General features: G+C 48.8%; 1 protein-coding gene across 2 annotated transcripts in view; it reads left to right on the forward strand.

Annotated features, from left to right (window-relative positions):
- The window catches only part of PRKCB (protein kinase C beta), a 472648-nt gene that overhangs the window by 320278 nt on the left and 125701 nt on the right, over nt 1-26669 (forward strand). For both annotated transcript variants that reach the window (XM_063934744.1, XM_063934743.1), the window contains exon 4: nt 5080-5191. In XM_063934744.1, the coding sequence (XP_063790814.1) occupies nt 5080-5191 (112 nt within the window). The remainder of the gene's footprint in view (nt 1-5079; nt 5192-26669) is intronic.

Here is a 26669-nt window from a genome sequence, read left to right on the forward strand (position 1 = left end):
GACGCTGGGCGAGATGGCTCTGAATGGTAATATCAGAAGCTTATTCTCATGCAGATATCCCTACTCCAGCTAATGTCTCTGCACACTCTACACGTAAGGTAGGTCCATCATGGGCAGCACAACAGGGTGCTTCAGCAGAACAGATTTATAAGGCAGCCACATGGTCTTCCATAAACACATTCATTAGACATTATGCCTTGGATACTTTTGCCTCTCATGACGCAGACTTCGGGCGAAAGGTCCTCCTGTGTAATCAGGAGCGTCCCCACCACTAAAATTGGCTTTGGGTATCCCAATGTTATTTTGTGGATAATCCTGTGGACCCAGCCAGAGAAATATACGTTATGGTAAGAACTTACTGTTGATAACGTGATTTCTCTTATGTCCACAGGGATCCCACCCTGACGCACCTGATTTGAGGATCTTGACAATCACTAAACCTCTTCCCTCTTGTATGGAAGGTTGTGCATGTGTGTTCTTATCGCCTAAATATTTTTCTACCTGTTGCTCCTGCCTAAATCGTTGTGGAAAGAACTGATCTGACTGAGTCAGTGGGCGGGATTATATGGGGAAGCCCCGATGCATCCTGGGAGGCCAGAAAGCTCGTGACCGTGTTGGTGCCATTTCCGCTGTCTCTCAACCATATCCCAATGTTATCCTGTGGATACCTGTGGACATAAGAGAAATCACGTTAACAACGGTAAGTTCTTACCATAACGTCTATATCTCATTCTCAAAAAGGAGGAGTCCAATATAAATAAAATAATTCTTTGTACGGTGTCTACATCTGAATGTTGTAGTGTAATAATTAATCAAACTAATAAGGGTTGGGTATGGGTGACTGGCGGTTGGGATATGTTTGCCAAGCAGCGGGCTTGGTGGGTGTCTATGGGTGTCGTGGACACCCACGAGTGGGAATAGTCCCTGTCAGTTGGCATGCCGACTGTCTGGCTTTCCTCCGGGCGTGGTTCTGGCGTCAGTATAGTGACTGGCGGTTGAGATATGCTTGCCACGAAGCGGGCTCGGTGGTTGTCTATGGGTGTCGTGGACACCCACGAGTGGGAATAGTCCCTGTCAGTTGGCATGCCGACTGTCGGGTTTTCCACTGGGGCGGGATTTCACATAACCACATCCCCACTTACAATCTACTTTAAGATTAAGTGAAGGCTGAGGCCAGACCAACACTACCATTGTGAAAATTAATTGATAACCAAGTTCTTACGAATGGATCTAGAGTGGGGTGTCTAAGTGCTTGAACTTGTAGGAGAGGGGGCAGCCAATGAAGGGGGCAGAATCAGCGCTTGCTGTAACAAGCTGTCTGCCTCATACAAAGTGCAGTGTATATAATACATCAGACATATACAGGGCCTGCAATCACAGCAAGCCATTAGATGTGTCAGCCTGTCTGAATTGAATGATTTTTTTTTTTTCATCTAGATGTGGGCACCTTTCCACAATCCCCTGCTGTACGTAGCATTGGAGTCTGGGCAGATCAGAAGAACCTAGCAGCAGCCCTGGATATACTGTAAACATTGTCTTTGACAGTGTTCCCACACTCAGGCCTCATGGACCCCTAACAGTGCATGTTTTCCAGATCCCCTAATGCAGGTGTGTTCATTTCTAGCTGACATATTTAAAAGATCCACATGTGGTGCTAATTATTTTAGTTGTGAGGAGATCTGTAAAACATGCTCTATTAGTGGTCCAAGAAGACCAAGTTTGTGAAACTCGGGCCTACAGTATAGGCTGTAACAAAGAGAATCTGAAAAATGAGCTTTCTGCAACAAACAAACGGTGGAGTCACATTATTATGACCCCCAGCTAATAACCAGAGTAACCGCCGTGTGCAGCACGGACAGCAGCTAGACGGGCTGACCTAGTGTTTTAGACACACGTCTGGTAGCCTCCAGGTTCATTATGACGGTGAGCTGCTCCACTGTAGCGTGTTGGTCGGCCCTCACGCACCTTCATAGCCGATGTTCACCTCTCACATCAGTGGCACGTGGTGCTCTGCAGTTTCCACATCGGTTATTCGGAGTGATGCCATTTGTCCAGTCACAATACACCTTCACCACAGCAGCACGCGAATAGTTCACACACTGCGTTGTGTCAGAAATACTGCCACCCGAAAGCTGATAATCATCCCTTTTTCCAACTCTGATAAATCGTCCCTTTTACCCATGAGCACAACGAGTGATGTGTGTGCAGATAGCCTATCACACACCTTACATACCCACCAAGCCAGCGCACGACACGTGACTTACTTCATGGGCTGCGCCTGCGCATTACTACTCGACCATCTATATGTAAAGGTTAAACGTCCCATTAAAAATATACATACATGTTCCATTTTAGGGTCCTGTCTCTGTTTTGCTGGTACTCTCCCTAATATCATCTTCACATGGAATCTGACAAAAAGGGCTACATTATTTGGAGTTTTCATATTTCAGAGAGTACCAAGGTTAATGTACTTGCAGTGCAGGGAAAGCGCCACCCCCTACCAGCATCTGCTGCCCTTAGGCATCTACCTGCTGTGCCTAATACCCGTCCAGCCCTCCATTCCACACCTGTTTTGTAACACCCAATTTACAACCTTGTAGTGCTGTAATAAAGCAGTTTACGTCTATAGCTTTGAATGTGGCAGCTGAAGCTGTTGTTTGGGGGGGGGGGAGGTCTATAGACCCTGCCCAGGGGTCTCCATAAGAAAAATCACTTTAGCTAAGCTTATCAAGTGGAGCAAATCATAGATTTACTCCAAGGGCTCCGGATCATACACTCAAATTCCATGGAGCGTGTTCATGAGGCGCTGGGGGATTCTCTTAGTAACACCGTGATAAATTGGGAGACTATTGCAGTGTTCGCTTCACTGCGTTTCCAAAGGCTCATCACAGATTGATAGTCCTTCGTGTATTATGACTGATCTCTCAACGAGTCTGTAAAAGAATTGACCAACTCCACCAGCTTATGACGGGGATCTATTTTCTTACAGGGTGCTCCAAAACTTGCAGTGTCAACCATTTAATTCCCAGCAAAGATGGACTATGGGGGTCATTCTGACCCGATTGCACACTGCAGTTTATCGCAGCGGTGCGATTGGGTCAGAATTGCGCTGGCGCCGCAGTGCGCCGGCGCATTCCAGATGGCCGAAGGCCATCGGTCCGCTACGTTCGCTGGGAGGGAGGGAGGGGGTCGCTGGGCGTGGGCGGGCCACAGTGGCTGTGGGCCGGGGAGCGACAAGTAGCTTCCGGCTAGCTCGTTAAAGCTGCGCTGGTTGGGAGCTACTCTTGAAGTGTAAAGGCATCGCCGCTGTGCGATGCCTTTGACTACTGTGGGGGGGGGGGGGGGGAGGGATACTGACATGCGGGGCGGGATAGCCCTGTGCTGGGCGTCCCCACACATGTCCGTGTGAATGATCGTAGCTGTGCTAACTTTAGCACAGCTACGATCATCTCAGAATGACCCCCTATATCAAGTAGTTTAGTCACCCTAGAGGAGGCGTCCTTTGCTTTTACTGCTTCCCCAACTCCTTTTCCTGCACAGTGATCGTATGGATGTAAAACCTTTTGATTTGTGTTGGTTAATGGTACTATGGAGGAGATGTGTCAACCCTTCTAAAGAGGACAGGTGGAGATGTTAGTACATTCTGTAACATGAAAGCTGGAATCGGATTGATTGCTGTGGGCAGCTTCACCTGTACTATTTAGAAGGATTGGTACATTTCCCCCTATGGGGCAGATGTATTAAGCCTGGTGAAGTGATAAAGCAGTGATAAGTGCAAGGTGATAACGCACCAGCCAATCAGCTCCAATATGTCAATTGACAGTTAGGAGCTGACTGGCTGGTGCGTTATCACCTTCCACTTATCACTGCTTTATCACTTCTCCAGGCTTAATGGGGCAGATGTATTAACCTGGAGATGGCATAAGGAAGAGATAAACCAGTGATAAGTGCAAGGTGATAAACACACCAGCCAGTCAGCTCCTAACTGGCAATTTGCATATCGGAGCTGATTGGCTAGTTTGTTTATCACTTCCTTATGCCTTCTCCAGGTTAATACATCTGCCCCAGTGTTCTCTCCGGGACAGGATCGGCGAGGTTACCGATTGGATATTGGCTAAGCATAGCAAGACAGAGCCATTTTCACACTAGCGAAACCTATGGAGACGGAAGTGTCTACGGAATGACAGATAAGGTGGTTTTATTACTGAACCTGCGCAGTCTATTTATAAAACTGGACACGTGCTTGTGTACCATATACAAATGATGTTGGAAGGTGGGAATATCCTGCTGTATAGGCGCTTCTTGGTATGGTCACCTAACCATAAGATGATCAGGCAGACTACATCCATGTGAACTCTTTGCATAGAGAAAAGGTAGGCCAGATGTGGCTCAACAGCTTTCTTGGGAAAGGTTGTAAGGGCATTCTGGGACTTGTAGTTCCACAGCAGGTGGAAATTGCTTAAGCCTGACATAGAGCTAAGCTGGTGTTGCCGACACCCTGTAGATTGTGATAAAAGCAGAGCATCAGGATTAAACTCTGGTGTCCCTTCCCTCAGTCCCAGAGTGCACAATATGTTCCGTCTCTCCCTGTCCGCTGTAAGAGTCCGGCCTGCAACTCATCTTCTCTTCCAAATGAAAATGAAATTGAAATGTCTTCCAATCACAGCCTTCAAAGAGCTTTTTAATGAAGTCCAGGCTGTCATGGAAGGACCTGCGCAGGGCTGGATAATTGGCAGCACAGTGCATTCTGTGGAGCTTCTGCCCATGTAATTGAGACTCCGTTATTAAGTGCCCAATGTGTGATTGTGGTGGTGCCCGGCTCCTAGCAGACGGCGTCATTTCTTTTCCTGCCAGATGCTCAGTGGCTGATGTGGAATGGCATTAAAGTGTGACCTTCCTCACGTTATCTCTTTTCCTTCTTCTAGTACAGATGAAGCAGCCTTTATTGAATCAAGTAGCCTTTATTGAATCAAATGACACCAACCTATGCTCTTTGCACTGCTGTATTATGCCATAGAGGTGTAAGGATGAACATTGTCCCCTTTATTCACAGTTTTTGTTCTGTTTCTTTATCTATAGGATCCCAGAAGTAAACACAAGTTTAAAATACACACGTATTCCAGTCCGACATTCTGTGACCACTGTGGCTCCCTGTTATACGGCCTCATTCACCAAGGGATGAAATGTGAAAGTAAGATTTTATCTGATATGTGACACCTCTACTGATCCATGTACCTGTTACAGGTGTCCTTCTATGTCGTGTATCTACCTCACTGCTGCCTCCCACCTCAGGTGAATGGGGGATCAGGGACAGGATTCATCGGAGTGATCCCTGCTGCGGTCTCCCACCTGCCCCCCTTCACTGGAATATTTAATTCCAGCTGCCCCTACCTACTTGTGTCTATCTCCAGCCCTCCATCACCTGAGTAAATCCCTACTCCTGCTCCTGCTACCTCTCCCCTTCCCTCCACTGACCTGAGTTATATCCTGCTGCTGTCCCCTGCTTCTGGTGGCTCTCCCCTCCGCTCACCTGAGTGACCTCCTGCTCCTACTACCTCTCCCCTCCACTGACCTGAGTTATATCCTGCTGCTGTCCCCTGCTTCTGGTGCCTCTCCCCTCCGCTCACCTGAGTGACCTCCTGCTCCTACTACCTCTCCCCTCCACTGACCTGAGTTATATCCTGCTGCTGTCCCCTGCTTCTGGTGCCTCTCCCCTCCGCTCACCTGAGTGACCTCCTGCTCCTACTACCTCTCCCCTCCACTGACCTGAGTTATATCCTGCTGCTGTCCCCTGCTTCTGGTGCCTCTCCCCTCCGCTCACCTGAGTGACCTCCTGCTCCTACTACCTCTCCCCTCCACTGACCTGAGTTATATCCTGCTGCTGTCCCCTGCTTCTGGTGCCTCTCCCCTCCGCTCACCTGAGTGACCTCCTGCTCCTACTACCTCTCCCCTCCACTGACCTGAGTTATATCCTGCTGCTGTCCCCTGCTTCTGGTGCCTCTCCCCTCCGCTCACCTGAGTGACCTCCTGCTCCTACTACCTCTCCCCTCCACTGACCTGAGTTACATCCTGCTGCTGTCCCCTGCTTCTGGTGCCTCTCCCCTCCGCTCACCTGAGTGACCTCCTGCTCCTACTACCTCTCCCCTCCACTGACCTGAGTTACATCCTGCTGCTGTCCCCTGCTTCTGGTGCCTCTCCCCTCCGCTCACCTGAGTGACCTCCTGCTCCTACTACCTCTCCCCTCCACTGACCTGAGTTACATCCTGCTGCTGTCCCCTGCTTCTGGTGCCTCTCCCCTCCGCTCACCTGAGTGACCTCCTGCTCCTACTACCTCTCCCCTCCACTGACCTGAGTTACATCCTGCTGCTGTCCCCTGCTTCTGGTGCCTCTCCCCTCCGCTCACCTGAGTGACCTCCTGCTCCTACTACCTCTCCCCTCCACTGACCTGAGTTATATCCTGCTGCTGTCCCCTGCTTCTGGTGCCTCTCCCCTCCGCTCACCTGAGTGACCTCCTGCTCCTACTACCTCTCCCCTCCACTGACCTGAGTTATATCCTGCTGCTGTCCCCTGCTTCTGGTGCCTCTCCCCTCCGCTCACCTGAGTGACCTCCTGCTCCTACTACCTCTCCCCTCCACTGACCTGAGTGACATCCTGCTGCTGTCCCTGCTTCTGGGGCCTCTCACCTGAGTGACATCCTGCTGCTGTCCCTGCTTCTGGTGCCTCTCCCCTCCGCTCATCTGAGTGACATCCTGCTGCTGTCCCTGCTTCTGGGGCCTCTCCCCTCCGCTCACCTGAGTGATATCCTGCTACCTCTCCCCTCCACTCACCTGAGTGATATCCTGCTACCTCTCCCCTCCACTCACCTGAGTGATATCCTGCTGTTGTCCCTGCTTCTAGTGCCTCTCTCCTCTCCTTCATTCACCTGAGTGATTCCCTGCTCCTGCTACCTCTCCCCTTCCCTCCGCTCACCTGAGTGACATACTGCTGCTGTCCCTGCTTCTGGTGCCTCTCCCCTCTCCTTCATTCACCTGAGTGATTCCCTACTGCTGCCCCTGCTCCTGCTACCTCTCCCCTACCCTCCACTGACCGGAGCGATCTCCTGCTACCTCTCCCCTCTCCTCCATATACCTGAGGGATTTCCTGCTCCTGGTGCCTCCCACCTTTCCTCCATTCCCCTGAGTGATGCCGCCTGATCATTGTACCTCTCCCCTCTCCTCCATATACCTGAGGGATTTCCTTCTCCTGCTCCTGGTGCCTCCCACCTTTCCTCCATTCCCCTGAGTGATGCCGCCTGATCATTGTACCTCTCCCCTCTCCTCCATATACCTGAGGGATTCCCTGTGCCGCCTGCTCTTGCTATCTTTCCCTGTCCTCCATTGACCTGAGTGATTCCCTGCTGCTGACCCCTCCCCCAGCTCAAATTATGATTGATCGTATAGTTTTATAGAAAACCACTGGGTGCAAATTGTATGTGTGATCCTGGTCTTTGTTGTACACTGTTCCTTATGTGGAACTCTGGTCCAGTCATTCTACAGTTCAGTTAATCTGCTTGTTACGGGGTTTGTCCCCCCCCCCCCCCCCCCCCTTCTTTTAATCCTAGCAGTGCATTTTGGCCTAAAAGGGCACTTTATTGTCATCACAATGATTTTTTTTTTCTTTAAAGTAATATAATTCAGATATACACACCATTTGTATGTACATACAGTATGCTGATTTGAAGCCTGTAACCTGAATATAAAATACAGATGTGTTGCCATACATATTTGCTGCAGTCGTGCCAAACAGCCTTGGCACGACATGTCCCCCTGAGACTGGTAGCATCAGGCGTCTTTTTTGCCAAAAGTGCATAATAGTTGCAACACGATGTGACTAGCGCAAACCAAGAGACTGTGCTGATTAAATTTGATTGTAGGGATGGTATCGGGATCCTGGCGCTTCGGATGCCTGCGTTCAGAAGAACAACAGCGGCATCCCAACGCGCAGAATATAGACATCTGTTAGGTAAGCATCTGCTGCTATGTGTAGAGGCAAGATGCATGAGGACACATCTGTATAATCTAAATGACTTTGGTAACTAGCACTTCTGTATATGTTGTTGTACAGAGACCTCTGCTGGCCACTATGAGAATTGCAGCTTTGGTCTTGGTTTTTCTTATTTACAGTATAATTAATGTTCTACTGTTTTGGACGCGTCATTTGCTGGGACATGAGCACAAAAAATGCATTAAAATGAAATGTGATCTATATGGGTTCCCCCTATCGTAATAAACAGTTACAGAAGCATTTGAATGAGAAGGAATAATGCTTACGCCCAGGGCAAGACACAGTCGCACATTCGTTAAAACCACCGCTGGCTGGAGTGGGTTATGGTTCTGCAGTGCTGAAATACTCCTCCAATTTAGCAACAGTAGCATACAATGTAAACCCCTCCTTTTACCTCTACCACCGTCTGACTCTCACTGCTCATGTATTGCGTATATATATATAGATATATATATATAGATATATAGATATATATATATATAGATATATATATATATATATATACACACATACATACATACCTACCTACCCACATACATACATACCAGTATTTACACAGGAGCAGTTTGAGAGAAAACACTATATTTCTCTAACGTCCTAGTGGATGCTGGGAACTCCGAAAGGACCATGGGGAATAGCGGGCTCCGAAGGAGGCTGGGCACTCTAGAAAGATTTTGGACTACCTGGTGTGCACTGGCTCCTCCCACTATGACCCTCCTCCAAGCCTCAGTTAGATTTTGTGCCCGGCCGAGGTTGGATGCACACTAGGGGCTCTCCTGAGCTCTTAGAAGAAAGATAGTCTTAGGTTTATTATTTTCAGTGAGACCTGCTGGCAACAGGCTCACTGCAGCGAGGGACTAAGGGGAGAAGAAGCGAACTCGCCTGCTTGCAGCCGGATTGGGCTTCTTAGGCTACTGGACACCATTAGCTCCAGAGGGATCGACCGCAGGCCCAGCCTTGATGTTCGGTCCCGGAGCCGCGCCGCCGTCCCCCTTACAGAGCCAGAAGCAAGAAGATGGTCCGGAAAATCGGCGGCATGAAGACATCAGTCTTCACCAAGGTAGCGCACAGCACTGCAGCTGTGCGCCATTGCTCCTCTCACACTTCACACTCCGGTCACTGAGGGTGCAGGGCGCTGGGGGGGGGGCGCCCCGAGGCAGCAATAAAAACACCTTGGCTGGCAAAAATACCTCAATATATAGCCCCAGGGGCTATATATGAGGTATATACCCGTGCCAGAATCCAGAAAAAAGCGGGAGAATAGGCTGCGGAAAAGGGGCGGAGCTATCTCCCTCAGCACACTGGGCGCCATTTTTCCCTCACAGTTCCGCTGGAAGGAAGCTCCCTGGCTCTCCCCTGCAGACTACTCTACAGAAAAGGGTAAAAAAGAGAGAGGGGGGGCATTTAATTTGGCGCAGTATATAGTTTATATTAAAAAGCAGCTATAAGGGACATAACTCAGTTAGTCCCTGCCTTATATAGCGCTCTGGTGTGTGCTGGCATACTCTCACTCTGTCCCCCCAAAGGGCTTTTGTGGGTCCTGTCCTCTATATTGAGCATTCCCTGTGTGTGTGGAGTGTGTCGGTACGGCTGTGTCGACATGTTTGATGAGGATAATGAGGTGGAGGCGGAGCAGATGCCTTTAGAAGGGATGTCACCCCCTGGGGGGCAGACACCTGAGTGGATGTGCTTATGGAAAGAAATGAGTGCACGTATAGACTCATTACATAAGAAATTTGACGACATGCCGACTGCGGGACAGCCGAGTTCTCAGCTCGTGCCTGTCCAGGTGTCTCAAAAGTCATCAGGGGCTCTGAAACGCCCGCTATCTCAGATGGCACAAGTAGATGTCGACACGGATACTGACACCAGTGTCGACGACGAGGAGTCAAATGTAATGCCCATTAAGGCCATTCACTGCATGATTGAGGCAATGAAAGAGGTGTTAAATATCTCTGATTTACATCCAGGTACCACAAAAAAGGGTATTATGTTTGGGGAGAAAAAACTACCTGTAGTTTTTCCCCCGTCAGATGAATTAAATGAAGTGTGTGAAGAAGCGTGGGCTTCCCCTGATAAGAAATTGGTAATTCCTAAGAAGGTACTAATGGCGTTCCCTTTCCCGCCAGAGGATAGGTTACGTTGGGAAACACCTCCTAGAGTGGATAAAGCGCTCACACGTTTGTCTAAAAAGGTGGCACTACCGTCTCAGGATACGGCCGCCCTTAAGGAACCTGCTGATAGAAAGCAGGAGGCGATCCTGAAGTCTGTATATACACACTCAGGCATTATACTTAGACCAGCTATTGCGTCAGCATGGATGTGCAGTGCTGCCGCTGCGTGGTCGGATAAACTGTCAGAAAATATTGACACACTAGACAGAGACACGATTCTGCTAACAATTGACCATATCAAAGACTCGGTCTTATATATGAGAGATGCACAGAGGGAAGTCTGCCGGCTGGCATCTAAAATAAGTGCATTGTCCATCTCTGCTAGGAGATGCTTATGGACTCGCCAGTGGACTGGAGATGCAGATTCCAAAAGGCACATGGAAGTTTTGCCTTATAAGGGGGAGGAATTATTTGGGGATGGTCTCTCCGACCTAGTTTCCACAGCAACGTCTGGGAAGTCAGCATTTTTACCCCATGTCCCCTCACAGCCTAAGAAGGCGCCATTTTATCAGGTTCAGTCCTTTCGGACCCAGAAAAACAAGCGGGGAAAAGGAGGGTCTTTTCTCTCTAGAGGCAGAGGTAGGGGAAAAAGGCTGCAACAAACAGCAGGTTCCCAGGAGCAAAAGTCCTCCCCCGCTTCCTCTTCCAAGTCCGCCGCATGACGGTGGGGCTCCACAGGCGGAGCCAGGTACGGTGGGGGCCCGCCTCATGAAATTCAGCGATCAGTGGGCTCGCTCACAGGTGGATCCCTGGATCCTTCAAATAGTATCTCAGGGGTACAAGCTGGAATTCGAGGCGGCTCCACCCCACCGGTTCCTAAAATCTGCATTGCCGATTGCTCCCTCAGACAGGGAGGCGGTGCTAGCAGCGATTCACAAGCTGTATTCCCAGCAGGTGATAATCAAGGTACCCCTACTTCAACAAGGCCGGGGTTATTATTCCACACTATTTGTGGTGCCGAAACCGGACGGTTCTGTGAGACCCATTTTAAATTTGAAATCCTTGAACACATACATAAAAAAATTCAAGTTCAAGATGGAATCGCTCAGGGCGGTTATTGCAAGCCTGGAGGAGGGGGATTACATGGTATCCCTGGACATCAAGGATGCTTACCTGCATGTCCCCATTTACCATCCTCACCAGGAGTACCTCAGATTTGTGGTACAGGATTGCCATTACCAATTCCAGACGCTGCCGTTTGGACTCTCCACCGCACCGAGGGTATTTACCAAGGTTATGGCGGAAATGATGATACTCCTTCGAAAAAAGGGAGTTTTAATTATCCCATACTTGGATGATCTCCTAATAAAGGCACGATCCAAGGAACAGTTGTTAGTGGGAGTAGCACTATCTCAGGAAGTGCTGCGCCAGCACGGCTGGATTCTGAATATCCCAAAGTCACAGCTGGTCCCGACGACACGTCTAATGTTCCTGGGAATGATTCTGGACACAGTCCAGAAAAAAGTGTCTCTCCCGGAGGAGAAAGCCAGGGAGTTGTATTCTCTAGTCAGAGACCTCCTAAAACCAAAACAGGCATCGGTGCATCACTGCACGCGGGTCCTGGGAAAGATGGTAGCTTCTTACGAAGCAATTCCATTCGGCAGGTTCCATGCCAGAATTTTTCAGTGGGACCTGTTGGACAAGTGGTCCGGATCGCATCTTCAGATGCATCGCTTGATAACCCTGTCCCCAAGAACCAGGGTGTCTCTTCTGTGGTGGCTGCAGAGTGCTCATCTTTTGGAGGGCCGCAGATTCGGCATACAGGACTGGGTCCTGGTGACCACGGATGCCAGCCTACGAGGCTGGGGGGCAGTCACAAAGGGAAGAAATTTCCAAGGACTATGGTCAAGTCAGGAGACTTCCCTTCACATAAATATTCTGGAACTAAGGGCCATTTACAATGCCCGAAGTCAAGCAAAATCCCTGCTCCTACACCAGCCGGTGCTGATCCAGTCAGACAACATCACGGCAGTCGCCCATGTGAACGACAGGGCGGCACAAGAAGCAGGATGGCAATGGCAGAAGCCACAAGGATTCTCCGATGGGCGGAAAATCATGTACTAGCACTGTCAGCAGTGTTCATCCCGGGAGTGGACAACTGGGAAGCAGACTTTCTCAGCAGGCACGACCTCCACCCTGGAGAGTGGGGACTTCATCCAGAAGTCTTCCAAATGATTGTAAATCAGTGGGGTCGTCCACAGGTGGACATGATGGCGTCCCGCCTAAACAAAAAACTAGAGAGGTATTGCGCCAGGTCAAGAGACCCTCAGGCGATAGCTGTGGACGTTCTAGTGACACCGTGGGTGTACCAGTCAGTTTATGTGTTCCCTCCTCTACCTCTCATACCAAAGGTATTGAGAATAATAAGAAAGCGAGGTGTAAACACAATTCTCGTGGTTCCGGATTGGCCAAGAAGAGCGTGGTACCCGGAACTTCAAGAGATGATCTCAGAGGACCCGTGGTCTCTGCTGCTCAGACAAGACCTGCTACAGCAGGGGCCCTGTCTGTTCCAAGACTTACCGCGGCTGCGTTTGACGGCATGGCGGTTGAACGCCGGATCCTGAAGGAAAAGGGCATTTCGGAGGAAGTCATTCCTACGCTTATTAAAGCTAGAAAAGAGGTTACAGCAAATCATTATCACCGCATATGGCGGAAGTATGTTGCATGGTGTGAGGCCGAAAAGGCCCCAACAGAGGAATTTCAACTAGGTCGATTTCTGTATTTCCTGCAAGCAGGAGTTAATATGGGCCTAAAACTAGGCTCCATTAAAGTACAGATCTCTGCTCTGTCGATTTTCTTTCAAAAAGAACTAGCTTCAGTATCTGAAGTTCAGACATTTGTGAAAGGAGTGCTGCATATTCAGCCCCCATTTGTGCCTCCTGTGGCACCTTGGGATCTCAACGTGATGTTGAGTTTCTTAAAATCACATTGGTTTGAGCCACTAAAAACCGTGGATATGAAATATCTCACGTGGAAAGTGGTCATGTTATTGGCTTTGGCTTCAGCCAGGCGTGTGTCAGAATTGGCGGCTTTATCATGTAAAAGCCCTTATCTGATTTTCCATATGGATAGGGCAGAATTGAGGACTCGTCCCCAATTTCTCCCAAAGGTGGTGTCAGCGTTTCACCTGAACCAGCCTATTGTGGTGCCTGCGGCTACTAGGGACTTGGAGGACTCCAAGTTGCTAGACGTTGTCAGGGCCCTGAAAATATGTTTCCAGGACGGCTGGAGTCAGAAAATCTGACTCGCTGTTTATCCTGTATGCACCCAACAAGCTGGGTGCTCCTGCTTCTAAGCAGACTATTGCTCGCTGGATTTGTAGTACAATTCAGCTTGCTCATTCTGTGGCAGGCCTGCCACAGCCAAAATCTGTAAATGCCCATTCCACTAGGAAGGTGGGTTCATCTTGGGCGGCTGCCCGAGGGGTCTCGGCTTTACAACTTTGCTGAGCAGCTACTTGGTCAGGGGCAAACACGTTTGCAAAATTCTACAAATTTGATACCCTGGCTGAGGAGGACCTGGAGTTCTCTCATTCGGTGCTGCAGAGTCATCCGCACTCTCCCGCCCGTTTGGGAGCTTTGGTATAATCCCCATGGTCCTTTCGGAGTTCCCAGCATCCACTAGGACGTCAGAGAAAATAAGAATTTACTCACCGGTAATTCTATTTCTCGTAGTCCGTAGTGGATGCTGGGCGCCCATCCCAAGTGCGGTTTATCTGCAATACTTGTACATAGTTATTGTTAACTAAATCGGGTTATTGTTGAGCCATCTGTTGAGAGGCTCAGTTGTTTCATACTGTTAACTGGGATTCATATCACGAGTTGTACGGTGTGATTGGTGTGGCTGGTATGAGTCTTACCCGAGATTCAAAATCCTTCCTTATTGTGTACGCTTGTCCGGGCACAGTGTCCTAACTGAGGCTTGGAGGAGGGTCATAGTGGGAGGAGCCAGTGCACACCAGGTAGTCCAAAATCTTTCTAGAGTGCCCAGCCTCCTTCGGAGCCCGCTATTCCCCATGGTCCTTTCGGAGTTCCCAGCATCCACTACGGACTACGAGAAATAGAATTACCGGTGAGTAAATTCTTATTTTAACTCTTCAACTTCCTGGGAAGCGTATTTCCTATCCTCGGGCAGTTACCAAAGCCCCCAAATCCAGACTATACAAACCCAGGCTTTTCACTGGTGTCAGACATCCAGGTTTTCCTATGGGGAAAATCCCTTCCCATGCCTTCCAACATTCCAGGATAAAAGATATTGGCATCAAAATTGGATGAATTATTCCAATAAGAATTCCAATCTGCGTTTGCAAATAATTTAATCACTTGCCTGGCGTCGTCGCATCAGATACAGACACATCAGGCTGGGCTTCCCCTGACATGGTTGCATCTGTAGCGACCAGTCAAAAATCCCATTGTGCGGCTGCGAGAAGAGAATCTTCCTTCAGTTGCAGCTATCAGAGGGAGGCTACAGAAAAGAGCAGGCGCCAGGAAAATGTGATGTCGCGTGTACGGCTCCCGAGTGCGACCCACGGTCTGAAAGGGGTAATAGAGCTCTCTGTGCACTACATTTGTGGCATCGCCCAGTCTCCTCCTTGATTATATACAATACTTTCGCTGACCCTGTGTAATATAGGTTTTAGGCATAGTTCTAATATGTACTACTTGGAGATAAGATGAGTGCAAATGTTTCAATATCTGTTTTATCTTGATTAGCTTTTCTCTGACGTCCTAAGTGGATGCTGGGACTCCGTAAGGACCATGGGGAATAGCGGCTCCGCAGGAGACTGGGCACAACTAAAGAAAGCTTTAGGACTACCTGGTGTGCACTGGCTCCTCCCACTATGACCCTCCTCCAGACCTCAGTTAGAATCTTGTTCCCGGCTGAGCTGGATGCACACTAGGGGCTCTCCTGAGCTCCTAGAAAGAAAGTATATTTTAGTTTTTTTATTTTACAGTGAGATCTGCTGGCAACAGACTCACTGCAGCGAGGGACTAAGGGGAGAAGAAGCGAACCTACCTAACTGGTGGTAGTTTGGGCTTCTTAGGCTACTGGACACCATTAGCTCCAGAGGGATCGACCGCAGGACCCGACCTTGGTGTTCGTTCCCGAAGCCGCGCCGCCGGCCCCCTTACAGAGCCAGAAGCAAGAAGTGTTCCGGAAAATCGGCGGCAGAAGACTTCTGTCTTCAACAAGGTAGCGCACAGCACTGCAGCTGTGCGCCATTGCTCCTCATGCACACCTCACACTCCGGTCACTGATGGGTGCAGGGCGCTGGGGGGGGGCGCCCTGAGGGCAATATAAACACCTTGGCTGGCAAATCATCACAATATATAGTCCCAGGGCTATATATGTGATAAATTACCCCTGCAAGAATCCATGAAAATAGCGGGAGAAAGTCAGCCGAAAAAGGGGCGGGGCTATCTCCCTCAGCACACTGGCGCCATTTTTTCTTCACAGTGCAGCTGGAAGACAGCTCACCAGGCTCTCCCCTGTAGTTTTCAGGCTCAAAGGGTTAAAAAGAGAGGGGGGGGGGGGCACCAAATTTAGGCGCAATATGTGTATACAAGCAGCTATTGGGGGAAAAATCACTCAGTTATAGTGTTAATCCCTGCATTATATAGCGCTCTGGTGTGTGCTGGCATACTCTCTCTCTGTCTCCCCAAAGGACTTTGTGGGGTCCTGTCCTCAGTCAGAGCATTCCCTGTGTGTGTGCGGTGTGTCGGTACGGCTGTGTCGACATGTTAGATGAGGAAGGTTACGTGGAGGCGGAGCAGAGGCCGATAAATGGGATGTCGCCCCCTGTGGGGCCGACACCAGAGTGGATGGATAGGTGGAAGGTATTAACCGACAATGTCAACTCCTTACATAAAGGCTGGATGACGTAACAGCTGTGGGACAGCCGGCTTCTCAGCCCGCGCCTGCCCAGGCGTCTCAAAGGCCATCAGGGGCTCAAAAAACGCCCGTTACCTCAGATGGCAGACACAGGTGTCGACACGGAGTCTGACTCCAGTGTCGACAAGGTTGAGACATATAAACAATCCACTAGGAACATCCGTTGCATGATCTCGGCAATGAAAAATGTGTTACACATTTATGACATTAACCCAAGTACCACATAAAAGGGGTTTTATGTTTGGGGAGAAAAAGCAGCCAGTGTTTTGTTCCCCCATCAGATGAGTGAATGAAGTGTGTAAAGAAGCGTGGGTTCCCCCGGTAAGAAACTGGTAATTTCTAAAAAGTTACTGATGGCGTACCCTTTCCCGCCAGAGGATAGGTCACGTTGGGAGATATCCCCCAGGGTGGATAAGGCGCTCACACGTTTGTCAAAAAAGGTGGCACTGCCGTCTTAGGATACGGCCACTTTGAAGGAGCCGGCTGATAAAAAGCAGGAGGCTATCCTGAAGTCTGTATATACACACTCAGGTACTATACTGAGACCTGCAATTGCCTCAGCATGAATAGCGCTGCTGCAGCGTGGTCTGATACCCTGTCAGATAATATTAATACCCTAGACAGGGATAATATTTTGCTAACATAGAGCATTTTAAAGACGTCGTCTTATATATGAGGGATGCACAGAGGGATATTTGCCGGCTGGCATCCAGAATTAATGCAATGTCCATTCTGCCAGGAGGGTATTAGAGACCCGGCAGTGGACAGGTGATGCTGACTTTAAAAGGCACATGGAGATTCTGCCTTATAAGGGTGAGGAATTGTTTGGGGATGATCTCTGGGACCTCGTATCCACAGCAACAGCTGGGAAGAAAAAAAATTTACCTCAGGTTTCCTCACAGCCTAAGAAAGCACCGTATTTTCAGGTACAGTCCTTTCGGCTTCAGAAAAGCAAGCGGGTCAAAGGCGCTTCCTTTCTGCACAGAGACAAGGGAGGAAGGAAAAAGCTGCACCAGACAGCCAGTTCCCAGGATCAAAAATCTTCCCCCGCTTCCTCTGAGTCCACCGCATGACGCTGGGGCTCCACAGGTGGAGACAAGTGCGTCTCGGGAACTTCAGGGACCAGTGGGCTTGCCCACAGGTGGATCCCTAGGTTCTGCAAGTAGTATCACAGGGATACAAGCTAGAGTTCGAGGCGACTCCCCCTCGCCGTTACCTCACATCAGCCTTGCCTGCTGCCCTCGGAGAAAGGGAGGTAGTACTGGCGGCAATTCACAAGCTGTACTTCCAGCAGGTGAAATCAAGGTACCCCTCCTTCAACAAGGCCGGGATTACTATTCCAAAATGTTTGTGGTACCGAAACCAGACGGTTCGGTGAGACCCATTCTAAAATTGAAATCCTTGAACACTTATATACGAAGGTTCAAGTTCAAAATGGAATCGCTCAGGGCGATTAGTGCAAGCCTGGAGAAGTTCATGGTATCACTGGACATCAAGGATGCTTACCTGCATATCCCTATTTACCCTCCTCACCAGGATTGTCATTACCAATTCCAGACGTTGCCGTTGGTCTATCCCCGGCACCGAGGGTATTTACCATGGTAAGGGCCGAAATAATTATCCCGTACTTGGACGATCTCCTTATAAAGGCGAGGTCCAGGGAGCAGTTGTTCGTCGGAGTAGCACTATCTCGGGAAGTGCTACAACAGCACGGCTGGATTCTGAATATTCCAAAGTCGCAGCTGGTTCCTACGATGCGTCTACTGTTCCTGGGTATGGTTCTGGACACAGAACAAGAAAAAAAAAGTGTTTCTCCCGGAGGAGAAGTCCAAGGAGTTGTCGTCTCTAGACAGAGACCTCCTAATACAAATACAGGTGTCGGTGCATCAATGCACGCGAGCCCTGGGAAAGATGGTAGCTACTTACGAAGAAATTCCATTCGCCAGGTCCCATGCAAGGATCTTCCACTGGGATCTGTTGGACAAGTGGTCCGGGTCGCATCTTCAGATGCATCGGCGGATAACCCTGTCTCCAAGGGCCAGGGTGTCGCTGTTGTTGTGGCTGCAGAGTGCTCATCTTTTAGAGGGCCGCAGATTCGGCATACAGGACTGGGTCCTGGTGACCACGGATGCCGGCCTTCGAGGCTGGGGGGCAGTCACACAGGGAAGAAACTTCCAAGGACTATGGACAAGTCAGGAGACTTCCCTACACAAAAATATTCTGGAACTAAGGGCCATTTACAATGCCCTAAGTCAGGCTAGACCCCTGCTTCAACACCGGCCGGTGCTGATCCAGTCAGACAACATCACGGCGGTCGCTCATATAAACCGACAGGGCGGCACAAGAAGCAGGATGGCGATGGCAGAAGCCACAAGGATTCTCCGATGGGCGGAAAATCATGTGTTAGCACTGTCAGCAGTGTTCATTCCCGGAGTTGATAACTGGGAAGCAGACTTTCTCAGCAGACACGACCTCCACCCGGAAGAGTGGGTACTTCATCCAGAAGTCTTCCAAATGATGGTACACCGTTGGGAAAGGCCACAGGTGGACATGATGGCGTCCCGCCTCAACAAACAGCTAAAAATATATGCGCCAGGTCAAGGGACCCTCAGGCGATAGCTGTAGACGCCCTGGTAACACCGTGGGTGTACCAGTCGGTGTATGTGTTCCCTTCTCTGCCTCTCATACCCAGGGTAATGAGAATAATAAGAAGGAGAGGAGTAAGAACTATACTCATTGTTCCGGATTGGCCAAGAAGAGCTTGGTACCCAGAACTCCAAGAAATGATCTCAGAGGACCCATGGCCTCTGCCGCTCAGACAGGACCTGCTGCAGCAGGGGGCCTGTCTGTTCCAAGACATACCGCGGCTGCGTTTGACGGCATGGCGGTTGAACGCCGGATCCTGAAGGAAAAGGGCATTCCGGAGGAAGTTATTCCTACGCTAATTAAAGCTAGGAAAGAAGTGAACGCAAGCCATTATCACCGCATATGGCGGAAATATGTTGCGTGCTGTGAGGCCAGGAAGGCCCCAACGGAGGAATTTCAGCTAGGTCGTTTTCTGCACTTCCTACAGTCAGGGGTGACTATGGGCCTAAAATTGGGTTCCATTAAGGTCCAGATTTCGGCTCTATCGATTTTCTTCCAAAATAGAATTGACTTCACTGCCTGAAGTTCAGACTTTTCTTAAGGGAGTGCTGCATAGTCAGCCCCCGTTTGTGCCTCCAGTGGTACCGTGGGATCTCAACGTGGTGTTGGATTTCCTGAAGTCGCATTGGGTTGAGCCACTTAAATCCGTGGAGCTACAATACCTCACGTGGAAAGTGGTCATGCTGTTGGCCTTGGCGTCGGCCAGGCGTGTATCAGAATTGGCGGCTTTGTCATGCAAAAGCCCTTATCTGATTTTTTATATGGATAAGGCAGAATTGAGGACTCGTTCCCAATTCTTTCCTAAGGTGGTATCAGTTTTTCATGTGAACCAACCTATTGTGGTGCCTGCGGCTACTTGGGACTTGGAGGATTCCAAGTTACTGGACGTAGTCAGGGCCCTGAAAAGTATATGTTTCCAGGACGGCTGGAGTCAGGAAAACTGACTCGCTATTTATCCTGTATGCACCCAACAAGCTGGGTGCTCCTGCTTCTAAGCAGACTATTGCTCGCTGGATCTGTAGCACGATTCAGCTTGCACATTCTGCGGCTGGACTGCCGCATCCTAAATCAGTGAAAGCCCATTCCACGAGGAAAGTGGGCTCTTCTTGGGCGGCTGCCCGAGGGGTCTCGGCTCTACAACTTTGCCGAGCAGCTACTTGGTCGGGGTCAAACACATTTGCTAAATTCTACAAGTTTGACACCCTGGCTGAGGAGGACCTAGAGTTTGCCCATTCGGTGCTGCAGAGTCATCCGCACTCTCCCGCCCGTTTGGGAGCTTTGGTATAATCCCCATGGTCCTTACGGAGTCCCAGCATCCACTTAGGACGTCAGAGAAAATAAGATTTTTCTCACCGGTAAATCTATTTCTCGTAGTCCGTAGTGGATGCTGGGCGCCCATCCCAAGTGCGGATTGTCTGCAATACTTGTATATAGTTATTGCCTAACTAAAGGGTTATTGTTGAGCCATCTGTTGAGAGGCTCAGTTGTATTTCATACTGTTAACTGGGTATAGTATCACAAGTTATACGGTGTGATTGGTGTGGCTGGTATGAGTCTTACCCGGGATTCAAAATCCTTCCTTATTGTGTCAGCTCTTCCGGGCACAGTATCCTAACTGAGGTCTGGAGGAGGGTCATAGTGGGAGGAGCCAGTGCACACCAGGTAGTCCTAAAGCTTTCTTTAGTTGTGCCCAGTCTCCTGCGGAGCCGCTATTCCCCATGGTCCTTACGGAGTCCCAGCATCCACTACGGACTACGAGAATTAGATTTACCGGTGAGTAAAATCTTATTTTCAACCTTCGTAAAAGTATTTGGGAAATTTCTAGACCACATAGCATGAAGGGAACCCCATATTTAATTGTGCTTTACATTACATAAATCCCAATACAAATCTTTTGTTTTACGGTACTAAAAAAATAAATGACAGATGAGACATCAAAACATCATTAACAATCCTAATAGAAGTGGAAAAGGAAGAAATAAAATGTCAGACTTGCAAATACGTAAAAAAACAGATATTGGGTGTTCCATATTTATCCCTCAAAGTCTAGAAAAAGAGAGGGGTCAGAAATGTCCTTTATCACTATAAATCCCTTCTCTCCCCCTGTACTCTGAACAGAGCATGATGCCACGCTGGGAGAAAACAAGGATTTCCATATGTGATCACTAGACAAAATTTTGTACATCCTCACCCATGATAAATAGGCGTCTCTAAAAAATATGCTCGACTTACAATTATTGCTTCAAATATTTATCAGGGTATGTAACAACGAACTCAAAGTATACGGAGATACTAGGCTACATTTGTATTTATTAAATGTTGATGCACTAATCAGAAGTATACCTAAAACCACTATGTAAAAATAATGTAATATCTGAAATTGCCAAATCTCCGTCGCTACGTTTTTAAATAAAGTTTTAACATTGATATACAAGGTTTTTTTTTCCTGCCACAAAAAATTAGAAAAAAGTTTTACACAGTAGGCCATATCCGTATTAGAGAACTGTACATATATAATTTGTACAGCATAAGATAATTTAGGAAAAATAATACTTCACAATACAGCATCAGATGGGTTTCTGTATGTACAGAGGTGCCCCTGCTCATTGTGCAAACGAGTCACGGTAAGTGTGACGACTTTGTGTGCGAATAATGTGCCCGCAACTGTTTGCGGCACCATGCATACGCATCCTGCGCAGCAAGCTGCGTATAATCGCTGCTGCGGGCGTATACATCACAGCAGGCGATTTATATGCACAAATAGCTGGGACACATCTGTATAGTTTGATTCATTCAAATACATTAAAACAATTCTACTTCATAAGGGAATTAATTCCCCCAATATTAAGATCTAACATTTTACCCTACATCTGTTAGAATTTATAATATAATATAATATACATCTTGCAGTTCAATATCAAATACTTATCTGATATCATTCATTCACAAATTAAGCACCCTGAACAAGTAACAAGTAAGGGGGAGAGAAACCACTAGGAAAGTTAGGACATAACAGAAAACACTAAATACCCCCAAAAAATTTCAAAAATAGGGAAAAACAAGCACTGAAATGCAGACAATTTCCACCGCATAATTTCCTCTATGATTTATTTATTTATTTATTAACCGTTTCTTATATAGCGCAACATATTCCGTTGCGCTTTACAATTAGAACAACAGCAATAGAACAAAACTGGGAAACAACAGTAATAGAACAAAACTGGGTAAAAACAGACAGACATAGAGGTAGGAAGGCCCTGCTCGCAAGCTTATAATCTACACTAGATATTCCATTTGGTATAACTTGATAATGTCGATATTACCTTAGACCGCAAAGCTATACCTCTAGATTAGGGATTGGCAAAATACGGCCCGCGGGCCGGATGCGGCCCGCAAACCGATCTTGCCCGGCCCACTGCTTCACACCAGCGTGCAATGACAAGCGGCCCGACCGACTGAGCTGCTTGTTATTGCTCTGCAGTACCTCCAAGCTGCCGGCGCCTGTCTTCCCTGCTGCTGCTGCACGGCGCCTGACACATTCATCCTCCTTCTCACGCCTCCAGAGTCCACAGTGACAAAGGCAGTGATCAGACGAAAAGGGGGCGGAGCTATGCAACGATGAGGGGCGGGGCTACTCGAGACATAAGCCACTGCTACAGATCCATCCTTTCTGCCACTGCGAGCCAGACACAGATCAGTAAGTTAATGGAAAAAGTGAGGGAAAGAAAGTGTATTTGTGTGTGTGTGTGTGTGTGTGTATATGAGAGAGTGTGTGTGTGTTAGTGTCTGTGTATATGTTTGTGTGTGCGGGCAGTGGCGTCAGACTGTTTTTGGGTTAGGGGGGAGATCTTTAACGCTCGCTGTACCACCCCCAAACCTCCCCCCCCCGATTCTTTTCCCGTGTCATCCCCCATGTTCTGTCACTAAGTCACCCCCCGTGTTGTTACCGTGTCACCTCCCGTGTTCTGTCACCGTGTCCTGTCCCCCCCGTGTTCTGTCACCGTGTCCTGTCCCCCCCGTGTTCTGTCACCGTGACAACCCCCACGTTCTGTCACCGTGTCACCCCCGTGTTATGCCACTGAGTCAGCCCCTCCGTGTTCTGTCACCGTGTCACCCCCCCCGGTGTTCTGTCACCGTGTCACCCCCGTGTACTGTCACCGTGTAACCCCATCCCCCAGTGTTCTGTCACTGTGTTACCCTCCTGGTTCTGTCACCGTGTCACCCCCGTGTTCTGTCACTAAGTCACCCTACTGTGTTGTTACCGTGTCACCTCCCGTGTTCTGTCACTGTGTCCTGTCACCCCCGTGTTCTGTCACCGTGACACCCCCCCACGTTCTGTCACTGTGTCACCCCCCATGTTCTGTCAATGTGTCACCCCCCCGTGTACTGTCACCCCCCGTGTTCTGTCAGTGTCACCCTCACCGTGTCACCCCCCGTGTTCTGTCTCCGTGTCACCCCCTGTGTTCCATCACCGTGTCCCACCCCCTTGTTCTGTCAGAGTCAACCCGCCCGTGTTCCGTCACTGTATCCCACCCCCGTGTTCTGTCACGGTGTCACCCCCCCGTGTTCTGTCACGGTGTCACCCCCCCCCCCCCCCCCCGTGTTCCACCACCGTGTCCCACCCCGTGTTCTGTCACTGTGTCACACCTTTCCCCAGGGGCCATAAGACACTGGATAATTTGCTTGCTGGTCAATGATTATCCCAAATAAAATGTTAATGTGTAAAAGGGGACTCTACCTGCCGTAATGTGTAAAAGGAGGCTCTACCTTCCGTAATGTGTAAAAGGGGGCTCTACCTGCTGTAATGTGTAAAAGAGCGCTCTACCTGGCGTAATGTGTGTCGGGGCTCTACCTGGAGTAATGTGTGTAAGTGGCGCTACTGTGTGGCGTAATTTGAATAATGGAGACTATTGTGCAGCCTAATATGAATCTGTATTATTTTTTGGCCACACCCCTTCCCCATGAAGCCACGTCTCTATATTTTTGGCACGTGGGGGAGCTGCTATTTTGTGTGCGGCCCTCGAATACTGACAGGAAAGTGTCAAGTGGCCCCTCAGCTGAAATAATTGCCCACCCCTGCTCTAGATACACTATTACCGTGGAGCCGCTATGGCCGCTAGACTGAATACACGTGCTACGCACTTTGTACGCTATTTGCGTACAGAGTCCTGCACGTGGTACGCACTTGGCGTGCACGCGCCGCGCTGAGTGTACGGAGTACACACAGCGAGCGCACACACAATTGTTAACCTTTAAACCTTGGTAATGATACAATGTAATGATATGCTTACACTTTAAACCCTTAACAGTAAAGTACTGTGATGATTTAATACCTGTAAACCTTAAGTAGCGCTGGCGATACAAAGTACCAGCAGTGCTTATACACCTTATACAGATAAATCTACTTTAAAGCCCATGCAGGAAAGTGAAAACACAACACTGATTTGTAGTTGCAACCACAGGGTTCTAAGGCCTCCGTGGATTAATTCCAAAAGGTAAAAACAATACAAATCATACACTACAGGCTAACAAGTAAATCTAAACAGAATAATGGCTACAGAGAATATACATACGTGAGAATGTTCGCAAGCGCAACCCGAGTCGGTCCTCCGCTGGTCATACAGAGTCTTCTGACCGGCCAGGCAACAATGGTCTTTTTTATACACAACAAGCATACGCAATACAATGGTCACTGTAATCTCATTGTCCATTGGACACAGGGATGTGTCTTTCCCCAACTGCTCTTGTGGGTGGTATCCTCTGGATTCCCGCCGCATACATAAAATACAGTAAATATAGTTAATGTTCATATTCTACTTTTGTACATAACTATACGCAGGAACAAGCGATCTTTCTCTAACCAACATCGGAATGTTACCCTCAAAATACCCTACAGCTGGATACTAGACATCACCTTCCAACCTTTATCTGACCCTTCCTATCATGCAAAGGCGAATTTCTCTGTCCAGGAACTGTTTAAACTATTAATACTCGCTGACATGGTCTAGGGGAACTACATCTACAATGTACACTATTTGGGTTAAATATGTAATGTTCCAATTACCCTCTATGCGCTCACAAACTCTACCGTAAATGCGCATACCACGCGCTACGGCGCATGGCCGTGTAAAGCTCCGTTACGCAAATTGCGGATATGCGCACCCACGGCAGAGCGAGTGCACGCGCAGCGGGCATGTGCATTGGGTTAGTACGTTAGGCATGCATTACAATATTTTTCGACTTTGACAGTCCACCCTTTGGCAGTCAACAATAACTGCCACTATCTAAACATTAAAATATACAATACAATATCTATAAAATCATTGGATGGTAGGAGGAGAGGAGTAGGCGGGAAATGTATGGCCTAGTGGGATAGTAAAAGCATGTATGTATGAAATCCATGTCTGAGGGGCATGTATCATCGTGCCGTACATGTTCTAGATAAGCTTCGAGGTATTGCGAAGTATACATTAAATCCTTCTCATCCCATATTAAGGGTCTGTAAGTGGGCCAACAAACACTACCGAGCTCTTGTCGGCTTCTTGTTCCAACAAAATGGGGTGCACATTTAGTTGATGATACATGGAGGGGGAAACACATGTGAATGCTAATATATGTATCTATATCACCTGTCGACTATGTGTGTCACTACCTGAAGGTTGTAGAGATGAAGATAAGACACGTATCACAAATACAATCACATAACATTTGTGCAATCGTCCTTGGGTGTTTGTTGAAGTCTTGTCCGGATGGGTGTATCTTTGCCGTGAGTGTTAATCAAAGTCTTTAGGGTGTCCATAAAAGTCTCTAGAGTGTCCATAAAAGTATTTAGAGTGTCCATCAAAGAGTCTTTTCCGAATGGATGTATAATTCATCAAAGTTTCTTCCAAATGGATGTATTTTTGCTTGAGGGAAAACAAAGGAGAAACAGGTGAAAGAAACGGACCGTGGAATCACGTCTTTTCTCTGACGTCCTAGTGGATGCTGGGAACTCCGTAAGGACCATGGGGAATAGCGGGCTCCGAAGGAGGCTGGGCACTCTAGAAAGATCTTAGACTACCTGGTGTGCACTGGCTCCTCCCACTATGACCCTCCTCCAAGCCTCAGTTAGATTTCGTGCCCGGCCGAGGTTGGATGCACACTAGGGGCTCTCCTGAGCTCTTAGAAAGTTATAGTCTTAGAATTTGTTATTTTCAGTGAGACCTGCTGGCAACAGGCTCACTGCAGCGAGGGACTAAGGGGAGAAGAAGCGAACTCGCCTGCTTGCAGCCGGATTGGGCTTCTTAGGCTACTGGACACCATTAGCTCCAGAGGGATCGACCGCAGGCCCAGCCTTGATGTTCGGTCCCGGAGCCGCGCCGCCGTCCCCCTTACAGAGCCAGAAGCAAGAAGATGGTCCGGAAAATAGGCGGCATGAAGACATCCTGTCTTCACCAAGGTAGCGCACAGCACTGCAGCTGTGCGCCATTGCTCCTCATACACACTTCACACTCCGGTCACTGAGGGTGCAGGGCGCTGGGGGGGGGGGGGCGCCCTGAGGCAGCAATAAAAACACCTTGGCTGGCTAAAATACCTCAATATATAGCCCCTGGGGCTATATATGAGGTAAATACCCCTGCCAGAATCACATAAAAAGCGGGAGAATACGCCGCGAAAAAGGGGCGGAGCCTATCTCCTCAGCACACTGGCGCCATTTTTCCCTCACAGCTCGGCTGGAAGGAAGCTCCCTGGCTCTTCCCTGCAATTCTACAGTACAGTAAGAGGGAAAAGAGAGGGGGGGCATTAAAATTGGCACTGTATACAGTATATTATATTGAAAAGCAGCTATTAGGGACATAACTCAGTTAGTCCCTGTATATATATAGCGCTCTGGTGTGTGCTGGCATACTCTTACTCTGTCCCCCCAAAGGGCTT

Source organism: Pseudophryne corroboree, chromosome 7, assembly GCF_028390025.1.
Source record: "Pseudophryne corroboree isolate aPseCor3 chromosome 7, aPseCor3.hap2, whole genome shotgun sequence".
Taxonomy (NCBI): domain Eukaryota; kingdom Metazoa; phylum Chordata; class Amphibia; order Anura; family Myobatrachidae; genus Pseudophryne; species Pseudophryne corroboree.